Genomic DNA, 16,866 nt, shown 5'->3' with positions numbered 1-16,866 from the left:
CGCTCAATGGCGAGGCTTGTTGCGCCTCAAAGATTAAAGCACTCTTCCTTCGCCAGATAAAGCTCCGGTAAATATATATATATATATATATATATATATATATATATATATATATATATATATATATATATATATATATAACTGTAAAAACTTTTTCATTGATATTATACAAGAAGATGATGACGCACAATTTATGGCGCCGGCTACTCCTTAGCTCTTGCATGGGTGTAGCGCACTGCATAAAGGCTTCAAGAATAAATACCAAATAACCTATTCATACAAGCACGAGGACTTGTCAAGCAACGTTTTCAGAGTAACACTATGACATAAGAAACACATGGAACGTACAATACATAAGTTAAATGACTCCACAGTATGGTAGAAAAAGTATCAAAAATACAAATGATGCTGTCACCTAATAACACATTCTCTTGTTAGCGGGCGGTACATACATCGTGTAAATGCATTATCACATATAGTCACAACAGAACAGTCAACATACCATAATCCACAAACACATACATATATAAAGCGACATTGAAATCAAAGGAACAATGAAAGCGTTGGTAACCGCCAACAATGCCACTGTCTTCGAGAAAATGCTTCAGTGCTTTTAAAGCGCTCTTCCGCAAGGACGTTGTTGGCCAAGGACACGAAAATTTTTTTTAACTGAAAGATCTGAGGTCTAATGTAATTAGGGTTGATATAAGTTGGCGTCTTGGTGGTGTCGTGGTGTGGGGCAATCTAGAAGGAGGTGATGTATATCTTCGTCTACAAACCCACAATCCCATTTGGGGGTTTCCGCACGGCTAATTCTGTGCAAGCAACGTTTTGTGTAGGCAGTGCCTAGCCTTAGTTGATGAGTAAGGGTTTCCATATTTCTCTCTAATGACAATGAAAATTTTAAATTAATAAACGGATCAACGTGAAACAAATTATAGCTCTTATTATTCTGGTCAAACCACGTATTTCTACACATTCTGAAAGACGTTGTACTTATAATGCAGCGTAATTAATCCTTTGATTTTGGAAGCGAAACCACATCATCTTTCAGGTGTGCTTGTCGTGCTGCTTCATCGGCTGCTGTGTTGCCAGGAATGTTGCAATGCCCAGGTGTTCACAGGAATGCTATTTCATGGTTCACTTGGTTTGTTTTTGTGCTTTTGTGATGTCTTGAGGTGTTCCGTATAATACGTTATCACTGTTTGTCTTTCATTTAGTGCCGTCCGTGAATACAGCCGCCCGTGAATCGCTGAAAATTACCCATTATTATGCATCTTTGAATGACAATAAAAATTTTATCGCACATAGGATTGCAAACACTTCCGCATTTGTAGACGAAGTCGCACGAGATAACTTACAGTATTGTTGTTTGCTGAGGTGCGCTATAATGAATGCTGAAATTGAAGAGGTTGCTGTACTAGAGCTATCTATGTCGATGTGCTTGTATCCTGATCACCGCATATATATCCGGTAAAGTGCTAGTTATTGAGAAGCTTGAATGAACATTTTTTTTTCTGTATGTGCCGTCTACTGACAATGCGATTTTTGGACGTGTAAGCAGCCATGGAGGATATTCGACGCCTGAGTTGCAAAACCTATTTCTTGGCAATATATGAAGGTTTTCTCGAATTTCTTCATTTACATACCTCCTATCTCGTTTCATCATGTTTAGAGCTAATGGGCGGCCTTTATGTTGTGTCTGAAGACGGAAATAACGGCACGTTTCTGTATATCTCATAAATGGAAAGGGTGATTCGTGAGCCTCATCTATTACAAGACAGCTAGAAGTCACTCGTGGAACTCCTAGACATGCGTAATCCTCGAGCTAAAAGTCTTTGAAGTCCCTCTTCTGACGTGTGGGAAAGTCTGTGTAAGATGGGCGCGGAATATGCAATTTTTTTCGTGTTAGTGCGTTGTAAACAGTCAACATGGACGATAATGATCCGCCCCATAATGTGCCTACAAGTCTGCGAAGTACAGTCACTAGCGCATTGACCTCGTTTTCTACTTTCTCCAAGTGGGGTGCCCAGGATAACTGCCTGTCAAGTATTATGCCAAGAAATCGATGCTGTGTGACAGTCATTAGAGGGCGTCCTTCCAGATTAAGGGAGAAATTTTTTAACTGCCTCCGAGTGCAGGGCAATACAGCTCTCTGCGTGTAATGGGACCATTCCTCTCTCTATCAAAAATTAGTTAATGATGTTTATGCTGTCTTGCAATGTCCTCTGATGTAATTGAACATTAGACCCAGATTTCCACATACACACTTCATTTGGATACAGTGAAAACCATAACATTGATGGCAGCCTTGTTTAATCAGCCATGACAAAGTTAAAAAGAAAAGGGCTGAGTACGCTTCCTTATGGTACTGCCTGTTTGACATGTTCAGCACTCTTCCCTTCACCCGTCTGGACATATATTTTGCGCCCTGACACAAATTAGGAAATCCATCGCAAGGACCTGCCAGTGAGTGAGTGCGTGAGTGAGTGAGTGAGTGAGTGAGTGAGTGAGTGAGTGAGTGAGTGAGTGAGTGAGTGAGTGAGTGAGTGAGTGAGTGAGTGAGTGAGTGAGTGAGTGAGTGAGTGAGTGAGTGAGTGAGTGAGTGAGTGAGTGAGTGAGTAAAAACGTTTTTGAATATAAATCAGTTAAGGCACGATGGTTGGCGCCCCTATTCCAGGGCCCCACTGGCACTTGCGACTCGCTGGGCTTAGTCCAGAAGAGCCAATTGGCTCTCCCGAGCCTCGTCCGCAAGCCATGCCACCCACAGCCTATTCCTCATTAGCAGATGTTGGTGTAATATGGGGCTGTCTATGTGCGGAGGCCTCCTGGGGCAATCCCATGTAATGTGTTTTAGTATGGGTGCGTCTGTGGACCATGGGCACACGTCGGTGAACCTCGTGGGGTGTATTCTGTGTAGATGGTGCAGGTTGGGGTATGTGTTTGTTTGAACACGACGCCAGTACCACTCCTGTTGGCTGTTTAAATCGGAGTGAGGATGTCCAAAACGTCTCCGCTCGTGCCTTTGCTTTAGGAGGATGTCACGACAATTCAGTGGAATGTCGTCACCAGGCCATGCCGTTGCTCGGACATTTAATCCTCGAGCAGTACGGTCTGCCCTCGCGTTTCCTGGCAGTCCCCCATGTGTCGGATACCGTATGATAGTGTGGTGCCTTTCTCGTTGATTGCCTAAAATTTTGAGTATTGATTGGGGTGCTGTTCCATGTAGAAGCAGGCGGCAAGCCGCTTGTGAGTCAGATAATATGACAGCCGAATTGGTTTGACGTTCGGCGTCCTGAATGGCCAAGGCCATGGCTGCAGCCTCTACCACGCATGCCGAGGTGGTTTCGAAAGATTCTGTTGTTATGTTGTTGTTACATGTAGAGACTACGGTGAAGGTGTCTGAGCTGGCTCGACTGGCTCTGCGTCGTCCGGGATGGTACTTGGTATGCATATTTTTGGGAATTGGAGCCACGCGATCGGAGATCGAACGTCGAAGTCTATCTGTGCCGTTTCCTCTCCGCAATACTGGGGTCTCAGGGGAAACTCTAACCTCGCTAATATTTCCCTGCCCTGAATTTAAGAACAAAGTCGTTCTTTCTGAGCACATATCGTCGCGACTGCGTACTCGTGAAGTGTTGTGCAGACCCAGTCTCTCGAATCTCTCTGTGCTAACGCATTCGGGGAGATCAAGGGCGTCTTTGAAGGCTTTTCTTATTGTGTTTGCCTGTGTGATCTCTTGGTTGGTCAAGGCCTGATACGGAAGGGCCGTATGTGATGCGGTTAATTAGGAATGCGTGAACCAGGCTGATGGTCTCTCCCCCAGTTAGGCCGTCTCTGTTTCTTGCCACTCTTCGTATCATTCTGGCCACAGGCATTCCGAGTTCCAACATATTTAGCAGATTATGAACCTGACTGACAGTGTCAAATGCCCTCTTGAGGTCTTGGAATACAGCTATCGTCATATTCCACGTGCACGCTCGGGTTCCACACAAGTTACTACAAGTAATATTGCATCCACTGTGCACCTCTGTTTTGTTAGACCACCACTGAAGTTGCGCGTCAATCATTTTCTCCATCACCTTGCATAAAGAGCATTTCAAACAAACTGGGCGGAAGGATTAAAGACACAAGGGCATCTCGCCCGGTTTTAAAATTGGGGTAATTCAAGCGTCGTTCCAAGGGCCAGGTACAGTTTCTTCAACCGATAGATGATTATAGATAACTAAGGGAGCCTTTGTACCTGTCGGCCCGAGGTTTCTTAGCGTATTGTACGTATTGTACGTAACCTAACAGCAGGCTTTTGGCGAGATGTTCAAATTGCACATTGAAGCTCACTTAATGTGAATGCATGATCTAACTGAGGATGTGCCCAATAGCAAGCATTAAATTTATGCCTAGCTAACAGTACGGAATTATCAAATTCTGCACGTTGTGATGAAAAAGCAGGTATGGAAATAAGCTCGCCAAATTCATTTGCTACTATTATCTCACACATGTCGCGAGCTACAGCGATAGCACGAAAGGGGAAGCTCTGTGTTACAGGTCCGCTTAAAGAACTAATTACTAGAAAATTCGTGCACGACAGGCATCTGAGGAGACAGCGTGCCTCAGAAATCGCGCCTTTTGCCTAAATTTTCCACGCATCTGCGCATCACATTGCGCATTTTCTGAGCCTGTTTGTATGCTTCTAGACTTCCGCTCCGTCGGTAGATTCTTTCTGATCGGCGTCTGATGGCTCTTAGGTGTTCATACTCTCCGTCAACTGCACCATAATCTTTTGTAATTGAGACCTTCTTTGTGCATATGTTCACATTATCCTGCGAAAATTCAGTAAATCTTTCCACTGTTGTTTGTTGATAATTTCATCCGTTAAGCGGTACCGAATAGATTCCAGTTGGTTAGTCTCCAGTAACGCCTGATATCATAGTGCCTGCTAGGGTTATTTACAAGGATAGAAAAATGACCACTTCCCCGTGTTTCCATATCTGTTGTCCATACCACACTATTCACTAAATCATGCGAACACACCGTAACATCTATAGAGGTTGAATAATTATATCGACGAATAAATGTTGGCGTCGCGTCGATTACGGCAGTCAAGGTGCAATTATCTATGGCGCACTCAACAACGTTATCGCGTGCATCACAATGATCACTGCCCCAGACAATGCTGTGTACATTGAAGTCTCCACATATGAATACATTACATTGAGCTATTTTGAAAATATGTACTAGCGCTTCTTCTGAAATCCGGTTTGAAGGTTGTAGATATAGATTAATCACCCGTCATGCTGAGCTTATCAAACGATACTTTGAAGGCGACGAATCACGGTAAGTCTGAATCACTGGACTGAATTTGATAAGATGGTAAGTCCTTTCTGGCGCACAGGAGCACTCTACTAACAGCACCTCGGCGAGACGTCTTGTATATCACATAATTGGAGGTGCGAAAATTCTCACTGATTCCCGCCTCTTGAATGCAAGGTCATGGAAAGCTATATTATAGAAGCAGTTTACGAAAGTCAGCACACTTCCTTTAAAAAATGTTGGCATTCCACTGAAATATGGGGACATTTTTGTAGCGGTTATTCACGTACTGCTTGCCACAGTTTTGGCCCAGATTGTTGACACAATAGTGCTTCCAGAGGAAACAAGGCTTTCACTTCTGGTAGATTGTTTGCTTACGGCAGAGAAGATTGGATTGCCTCAAGAGCGGCGAAAAGCATTGGCAAGAACAGTTGCGTCACCGATGCGGTGGTATGGCCGCTATTAACTGGCGTTACTGCTGCAGTAGGTGCGTAACGTCACTGAGAACTTTTACACCCTTTGGGGGGGAGGAGGGGAAGACTATTGTGCCCAAGGATTATCACCATTGTATCGCATGCATGTCCTTGTTTTTTATTACTATGTTACGCCGATAACGCGCATGTCGTTCGTAAGGTGGAAATACCAGGAGAGAAGCGCTGAACGAAGACAAGGCGCGTGAAATAGATGAGGGTGATTGCATAAAAATAAGACAAGCCCCAAACAGCGCAAACGGTTTCTTAGAGTGCATTTATGTACACTTGTCTGACATACCTCACGTTTATTTGCAACAATTCTGCAGAATTGATATTTTCACACGCGTTTTAACCTTTCCTGTATTACAATTGAATAGTGGAACCCCCTACAGAATGTAGACAGTGCCAATCGCATGTCGAAAGGAAAGACATTGAAGGTAACCCAGCTCATATTCAGAAAAGTTCTGTTCCTTAAGAGGAAGCTTTAGCTCGGGTGCTCCTATCTAAATACATGTAAAAGAAAATTCGTTTTCCTCGGCATCACTGCACTATTTTTGACGAGGTTTCTTGTATTTAAAAGAAAAAACTTAAGATGGTAGTGACTGTAGGTGTTGCATTTTCATTTATGTCGTCAACTTTTTATTAAAAGATGGCGAAAATCGCAAATTTTAAGAAACCGAAACTATCAAGTTTACAACTCTGTCACTCAGCAATGAAAAACAATATCATAATTCTGTGAATTGCAGATAATAGTACATCTAAAGCGGACAACACTGATATGTCACACATAACTCATAAAAGATTCAGTAATATGTAAATGCAGCTTTTGCAGAACCCTTGTACATAACGTAACAAATCCACGTATTATATAAATTCCCATCAAATTTGTCCACGTTGAATGATCTAATGGATGCCTTTTACACAACCGCGATATCTGTGCTTGATGCAGAGCTGTTAATTTGCTAACGTCATGCTTCTATTTATTTGGAACGTCCGAATTTTTGAAAATTTGTTGCAAAAATTTCAGGCCCTAAATAGAAATTCCGCTCGGAATACATTTGTAGCCCCGATTTCAGTACAAGCACCGCACACGCTGCTCGCGCCGTTTGAACAAGGCTTAGGGAGTTCTGAGAGCACTTATATGTCCTTTGAAACTGTGTCCAAAACTCGCTGCAGTCCCCAGAAACAGCGCCCACGATAGATGTCAAAATTGAGGTTTGCTGAGCCGCACCGGGCGTCATGCCCATCCACTGAACACACAGAGGCGACTGAGGCAAGCAACGAAGGCGTCACCACGTGATCAAACATGGCGGTATCCATGAGATCGTCGCGAAAATTGCCTATGCGGTGTGTCACTACAATGTGTCAGTGCTAATTGCATTAACTTCGTCATTTTCCATCGGATAGATTCTAGCAGATTCCTTCCGCCTCTTATTTGTGGTAATTTTCGATAATGCCTTGTTGTTATTCTTTTCATTTTAGGTTACTTATTATAAAAAGAAAAATACACTTTTCAAATATTTTTCATTGAATATGTTTGTTTCTTCTGCTGCGCTCAACAGCGAATTTTCAGGTTTGTTCGTACGTTCAATAGCGTATTTTTATGATAACAACGTGTTCAGAAATGCTTCATGTTTATGCAGTATCGCATCACTTTTTTGTCCTTAGGGATGCTCGAGAAAAGGTCGACCTTATTTCTTAACTTAAAGAATACGCAGCCCCAACGCACATGTTGAAATCTGCAAAATGAAGCTTTAGTGAAACCTTTATTTCGATGCTACTAAATTAAAGGCGACACGTGCAATGTATTTATACTGACTTATACAACACTTAACACCATGCTATGCTTATGTTTGTTAACCATACCGGTTAACATAGACGCGTTTACAATAAAGCCATGCAATATTTTTGCCCTGCACCATTAAAAACTAAACCTACATGAAAAGAGCAGTTCATGCGGACGCAGACTGCCAGAGAGCATCGACTCAGTGACGTCAGGAGGATGAAGGTGATGCTTGTGGAAGAAAACAACGAGAAGCCAGATGTACAAACATAGAACTATTGCTATTATAGAAGTACGAATCATAGAAGTACGAACATTATTCTTCTATTTTTCTTGTTTTGTTTCTTTGGAAAACGGCACATGCACGCGCCATTTCCTGGCACGAGCTTGGTCTCGTGCCCACCTGCTACGCCACGCGAGGCATGCGCCATTGGACAGGACAGAAGCAGTGCTGAAGCAAACCCTGGAAGGTTCGCTGAGGAAGCTTCGCGTTAACAAGATAAATAGGGTAGCGGGAGGCTCACGGCTTTCAACCTCTCCTGCGCTCTAAAATCATTTCCATCCGTTGGGAGTTTATATTTGCCACACAAGGATAATCGCCATCTGCCTTGCCCACGGCTCCTTTCTTTAACGCCGTGAGCCCGAGTACTTCCGAGCCACGAACGGCATGCGCGTTATCGGCATGATGCGGCATTATAGACCGGAAAGTAGACAGTGCAGCGTTTTCAGGAAAGTAAACTCAAGCAAGACAGGTGGCGATTATTGTTGCGCGGCAAATATAGACCCCAAGGGACTCAACTGTTCTTGGAGTGCGTTAGACCACAATTCACGCTACCTCCGTTTTCGCGTTACCAGCACACCATTCATTAAACACTGTATAAGATTTATCAGGTGGTTGAACATATTAAGATACTTAACATCGACGCGTTTACATTGTTACTGTAAAGCGACTGTCAAGAAGCTCAAACGTTGCCAGAAAGCGTGGAAATGAAATCTGGCTCATCATTAGGCAAACTTATAAGTAGACAAAAAAAGAAGACGAAAATGAGATCACGAAGGTAGTTGCCCAGTTAAAATCGCACGGGTAAGGTCCATCCGCACTTGAAAGGGGCGTTACTGTATATTCTCGAAGAATCGTTATTTCTCCAGTGAATTTGAGATTTTTCAGCTCTGTTGGCGCATCGTGTGGTCCTAATTTCGATTTGTATGCCTGTCTCGCTACAGAATAGACTAGAGCGTCCAAGGAATTTCAGACACTTAGACTGTGCCTTGCGCCGAGCGTAGAATGATATTATGATGAATGCACCAAGGACAATAAATTATCAACTTGCTCGATGCATATCGTCAAGAAATAATTCCCTGGGCTATTAGAAAACAAGGCCGCCAAAAATTTCACAACTCCGACTGGTTCGCATGGCAAGCGCCGTAACATTGTTTAGTTAAGAATGCAATAACAGTGAAACACATATGTGACACCTTTTCTTATTTAGATATAGGGACATGGTAGTGGTCCAATTTCTTCCTCCAATGAACTCCAGTGATTGTGTCGATAAATTATAGCCAAAGTTATTAACTTCAAGCTACTGAACGTGCGCGCCTTGTTTGAAAAGACGCAGACCATTCCTTATCTCTAAAGAAATTTGATACCAACAATACTTACTGAAGCAACAGTTTTAACATATTTTCTTGAGATGAACGACAATATCGAGGTCTACGTTGAAACGATTAATTCACATGGGTGGAATATAGGACAAAGTGTTCTTAGGTTGCTCGTTTGCTTCTGTAAGCGCACAAGCAGTGCTAGACCATGCGTGGAACGTGCCAAATTACTATTAAATAATGTGAATGAAAAACAAGGAAATTAGTAACGCGCTAAACACTTTCCAAAAACCAATATATATAACAGCGAAACTCGTTGATACACGTTATTGGCCCCTTGTGGTCACGATCACACCGTCCCTGAAGCGTTAGTTGATGTGACCGGACGAAGTATTCTGACATTGAGATGTTCGGAAGTCTCGAGTAATTTTGGTGGTGAAAATTTGTCTGTGTGTTCCTAACAACCGGCCGGATGTCTAAAGTGCATGGCGCATCAAGAAGTAAAAGAAGAAACACCAGAACTGGTGGAAAAACATGTTAAAAGCATTACCGGGCAACAAATTTTGCATCTGCCAGAACTGATAGAAAGAGTAAAGGGCGTTTGCACCATAACTAGAAAAAACAGGAAACCGACACGCATACGTAGGTTGTATGGAGACTATCAGTAAGAGTAAGGAACGGCGGGAGGGAGGGTAGAGGAGGGAGGGAGTCGCCTGTTTTCATGGTGCAAGTGTGCTGTCGTAGCGGCGTGTGTGAGCACGAAAGAAAATTGCATTTGCTTCCTTCGAAAAAATCAATGCTGCATTTCCGTCTGACTACGAAAATGTGGCCAGCTAGGATTGGAGCCTAGGATAGGTTACGTAATCTAGGATAGGTTACGCTCGACACTGCACAATATAGAAATGCACTACGTGATTACAAGCGCAATGATGACAAGGTTATATTCCTTAACTAACACGACAATCACTGTATGATGCTTAACAATGACGACAACAAAGACAGGGACGGTGACGTCAGCGGGGTCGCGTTTATCGTACGTTTGTCCCTGTAGACGACTGCGAAAAACTTCCGAGCACTCCAGTGCGCCTGGTGTGGATTCCCACTTCTGCAAAGAAACATGAACATTATTCTGGAACAAGAAACCAGATACGGCTAGAAATGAGCCCTTAGTAGATGTTTATAATATGTAAACATTTTAGTACAGGAAACAAACTTTCTTATAAATGTGTATAGGTTAAGAATATCCGCAAATACCGCAGATCACTTATTCCTGTCGCCACCGATTTCTTTTTCTTCCCGCATTACGAAATATATGCACACAGTTCTCAGCAATGCCGCAAGGGATGTAATAGGATCTGCCCCGAGAATGAATCCTTAGATCATCCTCTTAAATCTAAGGATCGAGCAACAAGAATCGAGAGAACCGATGATCTCGAGTTTATCTAAATAGCAACCAGACAAAGGCAACAGGCAATGCAGCCAAGAAAATCCTTGTGAGAAATATTCTGTTTATTGACAAGTGGAAATGATAAAAAAAGAAAATGATTGTAGATGAAAACAGAACTTGCTGTAGTTGGCACCCGAATTACCTGACTCCGCGCGAAACGTGTGAAACGTGCAATGTTCTCAACAAATGTGCAGTAGTGGCGGCTCTCCCTCCGTCAACACTTGGCGCTTTTGTATGGGGGCGAAACACGGGCGCCAGAGCGTTCACCTGCGCGACTTGTGGACATGAATATGGTGGCTAGAGGAGTAGGTATACCCATCAAGCATACTTCGCCACTTCTTCGCATCATGGCGCGAAATGATGCTGCAGTCAGTAGAACGGTGTTGGAGCGCGCGTCGCAAGTCCGCACGCGTCGGAGGCTGTGGCATAGACAAGAGGAGTGTTTGAGGATATTGTTGCTGCTGATCTCAGCTATCTTGTATGCTTGAGTTAACATTTTGAAAAGTGCAAGCAAAGCTGTACGGGTAATCGTGCAATTGTAAGAAAATACCAAGGGCTTGAAATATTTTTTCCAGCTTCTATGCAAGAACATCGCAATACCGTTCTAGTGGTTTTGAAGAAGTGTGCAATTATATTGTAGCTCTAGGCTGGGAGCTATCGCGTAGTTTTTCCGTATATTTAGTACAGCCAGTACCGCTTGGATCAAATAAGTAATAAGGCTCAATGAACGTCCAGAAGCACACGGGCTATGAGAGACGCCGCAGTGGGGAATTCTGGAATACTTTTTGTACCACCTGAGAGTCATTGGCGTGGGCCTAAGCATAAGAATACGAGCGTTCTGTATCCCGACTCAATAAAGTCGCGGCCGATCCGGTCGCATTCCCGATCCATCACGAGCCATCACGGCAGGTAAGAATTCCATTTGGACTCTGGGCCAAAGCTGTTCACTTGGTGCTGAGATAACAGCTTGCGAGTAATGAAGTCTTGTTGTCGCTCCTCTTTACTAAATCTTAGTGAAAAAGCCTTGCCACCATTTACGCTGCAGCTGTCAATGTTTTGTCTATGACAGCAACAAGCGAACGTAACTTTTATTGTAGAGTTACAGGGTGCAGCTGTCGGTTTCTAGCATAGAAACTCACACGCTTCCAATCGAACTTTATTCATCGAGATGTTGCGAACTAATTTTGCAAAAAAAGAAAATGTGCCAGCCGCGCAACCTTCGACTTTCAGATCAAGTGACGGAGCGTGATGCAACCCGTACGCAATGACAAGCTCGGCAAGCATCGGCACGGAAAACTTGACGTAATAATTTGCGCGGACGTGGTTCGCAGCTTGTTGCTGTGATCGGTCCTAGTGTTTGCTGTCGTAATCACGTTGTGCGATCCCAAATAATGTTCGCTCTTATTTTGTTCGACATCGACATGATCGCAGAGAAGTGAGCGGAAACACCATAGTACTGCATCTTTGGCAAACTTATCATATTCGACAACATGTGTGAAATCTACCTCGAAAAATTGTTTCTGACATAATCCTTCGCCAATAAGTGGAGCGAGCTGCTGCTCTTGTCGGCACTGAGAACAACGCTGTTTGTCCCCCCCCCCCATCTTTGACCCTCCCCTTCGTCTTCTGATTTACAGGTCAGAGCGAAAAGTGTGCACGTTGATGTTCTCTCAAGCAGAAATACCACCGCATCTTCTTGCGGACTCCGCTTATTCTGCCTCGCAAATTAGCTTCTATTAACCATGACGCTAACCTTTTCCCCGCAGAAAGTTCAAGATATTTTAGCATCTTGCAAACATGCAATAACAGACATGATGCGGCGAAGTGGAGGACTACGCTCCAGACGCGTCGGTCGGCACACCTATCCTCTAGCCACTATAAGAATATGATGGATGCGAAACATCTTTTCAGCGCCACGTTCTACTGGGTAGGGGTCTTATGAGCACACAACTAGCCATAAAATCACTAAACAATCTGATTTGTAGCGTTGTAATCCTGAATGCGCATGCCATTATTATGAAAGGGTTCCTGCACCTATGCTCCTCACCTTGCCGCATTCAGGATGAAGCGAGAAAGCTGCCATCAAAAGAGCACATTGCACTCCTGCCCACCGCTCCAACAGGACGCCATAAGAAGGATGGAGGAATCGATGAACAACGCGCAACGGCTGCTATGCGAAGACGATGAGGCTCTGCTTAAAAGTGAGTGCAAATATCTGTAGCCTGCGCTATGCCATCATTTGTCTTATCTTTCTTGAGAGAACTAGCGGCTATTTCGAACTGAACGTAGTCCACACCCGCGTAGCATATACAGCCTGAAATCAACACAATTCATCCCCAATACTATTTGACTACAGTGCTTCTTCATCATGTATTGAGGAAGAATGTATGTAAAGCACTTCACATCATCAGTTTCAGTGACCGATAGTAGTTCTTTCGTGCTTCCTGCTGTACGCGGGCACTGCTCTCTCTCTCTCTGTGTTCATTCTATTGCAACATTTTCTCATCCCAAGGGCAGAGAAGGAAACCAGACGCTTGCCTGGTTGACTATCCTACCATTACTCTAGTCGTTTTTTCTTGCTCTGTGTCATTTGAGACCATCTGTCTCAATAAGGCATTGCAAATTTTTTGAACTGGTAACATTATTGTTTTGCCGAAGTCCGGAAGGCCTTTAGGAAAGATCATGCAGATCCCACGCACTGTGGGAATTGATGAAAGTGAAGCTTTCTGTGCTGCTTGCTTTGATTGGTGATAATTAGAGGTGATGTTGACGGCGAAAGCTTAATTTCTCCAACGCTCACTCTAACACTAGAGTGGTCAGTTAAATATTAGCATGAGCACGCCACTGCTGTTTTTCTGCGTAGTACACAGAACACAAAGGGAGATGTTTTTTTATTTTGAGGCGTTGTTGTGCGTCATATTTCATAACCTCGGAGAGGAATGAGCATCCTGGTAGAAGTATTAAACTTGAGTAGGAGCATGGGGCTGTACGTGCCAAAACCACAATCTGATTATGAGGCACGCCGTAGTGACGGACTGCGGATTAATTTTGACACAGTTATGTTCTTTAACGTGCCCAGAAATTTACGTGCACGCGCGCTTTCTATTTCGCGCCCGCCGCAATGCGGTGGCCTCGGTCGTGATCAGATCCGTGACCTCTAGCAATCCCATAGCGGCAAAGCTACCGCGGTGGGCAAATAAGTGTTGGTTTGCCGGTCGACCGTTTCCGTGGTGTCTCCTAGGCCAAGCGGTTCGCTTTAATTAACGGGACTCTGCTTCTGGACGCCCTGCATAATTTGTACGCTTGACATATTCGCGTGGTGTTCATTTCTCAGAAAAAAGCAGGAACGTACTGTTCCGTACCTAGAACTTCAGCTTATCCAGTTTCCCTGCAACCGCTGTCGTATAGTAGTAGGATTTCCTTGCCTTCGCACGTGACCTTAACACCTCGCCCCCCCCCCGCCCTTGTATGGGAACTACCTCTTCTCCTCGATCCTCTCTAAAGCTCTATCTACGTTCCACTGGACTCGCACGTTAGAAGAAAGGGATGTGCTGCAGTTTCCGCAATGCTTTTGAGGGGGGTCACGGATAATTACAGCTGTCAAGAGACTAATGTGGCGACGTCCAGGGAGCTCCAGAAGGAATTGTGTGGATTCGATGCGGTGAGGTCAAAAATAGTTTCTCGCGTCGCCTTTCGTCTCTGTTTCACTCATATCATGCTCTGAACCGCCCCTCCGACGCGGTGTGCCAGACTGCAGCGGCCACAGCAGCAGCAGTGGCACAGTCGAAGGAAGAGGCAAAGAAATCTTCGCTTTAAAAAACATTATTGCTAGGCGAAGGCACAAATGCGAAAACCATAAAGAAGTTAGACACAAAGGCAACAAACACCATGAGATTGATCAAACGAATTGCTAACAAGCACCAAGGTATGAAGGAAGAGAGTGTCATATGCCTGATACAATCAATCCTAACCAGTCAGATCACATACATAGCTGCCTTCCACAATTGGTTTGCAGCTGCAAAGACTAAACTTACCAACCTTATAAAAATGGCAGACAAACTAGCACTAGTGATTCTTATCAGTACGAGCACAGATCTCTTGCTAAAGTTAGGACTTCACAACACACTGGACAAACTCATAGGAGCACAACAAACGTCTGAGGCAGAACGATTAAACGAAACCAAAACAGGACGGCATATACTACGCAAGCTAGGCAATAATTACAACCTATTTGGAGAAAAGAGGACGACAACAAGAGAAATTCGTGACAAATTCCTAGTAGCAAAAGAATACCCAAGAACATGCATCCAGGTTACAACGAGTACAGATGCAAGAGTAGAGCAGAAACAATGATCCGGAGTTTTGGTCAGACGACAAAGCAACCTTCGTAGACACGGCTGAATGTCCACGCAGAAATAGCTGTAGATGTAGATCACACTCAATAACCCTTCCCAAGAGTGTCCGATAATGCCAAACATTCCGAGAGAGCAGAGGAGGTAGCCATTGCACTAGCATTGGTCTCCACGACGAATGCTCGATACATCAATAGCGATTCTCAGGCAGCCGTTAGAAATTACGCAAAATGTAGTATCTCTCCTGAGGAATGGCACATCAGAGTCAATAAAGCCAAATTCTCGAGCTCAGAGAAGAACGGCAGGCAATTTCTCTAATTCCCACCGCATACGACTCTAGGCATTACCGCAATCAACCCCAACGAGGAAGCACACCGCGAAGCTCCAGCTCTTACTCGCCGAGCTGAGCAAAGAGTGACTTCTATCGGCCAGGATAACGCCGAGGAGGACATCAGCAGAGAGCAAGACAGATTAATAAGATTTAGCAATATCACCAAATTGTATTAAACTCGGAGGCAACTCTTACCACCGCCTGGCACTAAACTGAACAGAGTTGAGTTCATTACTTGAAGGCGATTACAAACAGAAACTTATACCAGTCCAGTTCAACTAAAAACTTTCTACCCTGATATATACGAGGGCGACATATGCAAGTAATGCAAGTCTGCTAGAGCTGGGGTTCACACATATTGTGGGGATGTAAAATATATCAAGATAAAAATGGCAGTCTCCCCGGAAAATCTACGCGCGTGGTGGTCCAGCCGTGGAGGTCCGTCCAGCGAGCAGTGGAGGCCGCACGGGTGCCGCAGCTCCCAGTGACCATCTAGGCGGCCCCAGGCCCGGGCCTCCAAACCACCGCATTCCAAATAAAGTTATCTCGCTCGATCGCAATGCGCATGATGCCAGCTTGTGGGGTGGCCTCACAAGTGGTGAATCATGCATAGAAAAAACACACAATCACCAAATCAAAATTAAATGTATTCGTGCCATTTCGAAACTCGTACACTGCGCCCATCAGGAACAACGGACATGTACGTAGGAGCGCTGAAAGAGCATTGATATTGTAAGGGTAACCAATAACGCCACAAGGGAAAAAAGAAAAGAACAAGCAGGTTACAATACTAGTGGGTCAGGGAAATTGCTGGATTTCGGAACAGCTGAGATTTCAATGGTGTCGTGTACCGCTTGCAACCCGCTCAAAGCACCGGACTCTCGTTACATTTTTGTGGCAGCGGTCATGTTAGCCCGTAACATGGCGTACTTCAGAACGACGCTTTCGCTCGCATCGAAGGGGCAATCTATGCTGGTACCGTCATCGGAAACTAAACTGGACTGCGCCCTTTCTGCGAGCGACACCCCTCCACCACGCAACCGTCGCCGCAATCTCGTGCTTTAGATTCTCGTACGATACCTTCAAACATTGCCCCTGCCGATTCGAATTCCACTCGCCATCGGCCTGCGCGGTGTGGCTCTCCTGGACTCTTTTGACGCACACCTTGCCCTGCGACTGATCTTCGTTGAGAGCTGTTTAGTCCAGCGTATGTCTTCCGCGGAGCGTCGCATCGCCGACCTCACGACCGTGTTTCAAGCATCGTGTCACCTACTTCCACTGATCAAGCTCCACCTGTCTCAGCACCTTAATCTCGTTTTTCCAACTCCGTGATGCAGCAGTGTAAGGGACACTTACATGTACAAAGTCCAATCCAACTACCTTTTACGGTACCACGTCACGGTCTGCTTTGCGTATGCAATTGGAGTCTGTCGCTGCTCTCCACTCCTGGTCACCTGGCCACAGAGCTCAAATCCTCGTGGCTCAGCTTCGTTCTGCTGCCACCGAATTTCTCCTGTTGCTGTAGGCATCCGACCGTTCCAGTTATGGAAGTCTCACCTTTGCATTTGAGT

The 16,866-nt window shown here is 44.6% G+C and overlaps 1 protein-coding gene across 1 annotated transcript in view; it reads left to right on the top strand.

Annotated features, from left to right (window-relative positions):
* Window positions 1-16,866, top strand: part of LOC142571059 (uncharacterized) — a 73,187-nt gene that overhangs the window by 42,033 nt on the left and 14,288 nt on the right. The window contains exon 6 of the mRNA XM_075679355.1: window positions 12,674-12,813. Within this exon, the coding sequence (XP_075535470.1) occupies window positions 12,674-12,813 (140 nt within the window). The remainder of the gene's footprint in view (window positions 1-12,673; window positions 12,814-16,866) is intronic.

The sequence above is a fragment of the Dermacentor variabilis genome, chromosome 2 (genome assembly GCF_050947875.1).
Source record: "Dermacentor variabilis isolate Ectoservices chromosome 2, ASM5094787v1, whole genome shotgun sequence".
Lineage (NCBI taxonomy): Eukaryota > Metazoa > Arthropoda > Arachnida > Ixodida > Ixodidae > Dermacentor > Dermacentor variabilis.
This window is presented reverse-complemented; position numbering and strand designations above follow the sequence as displayed.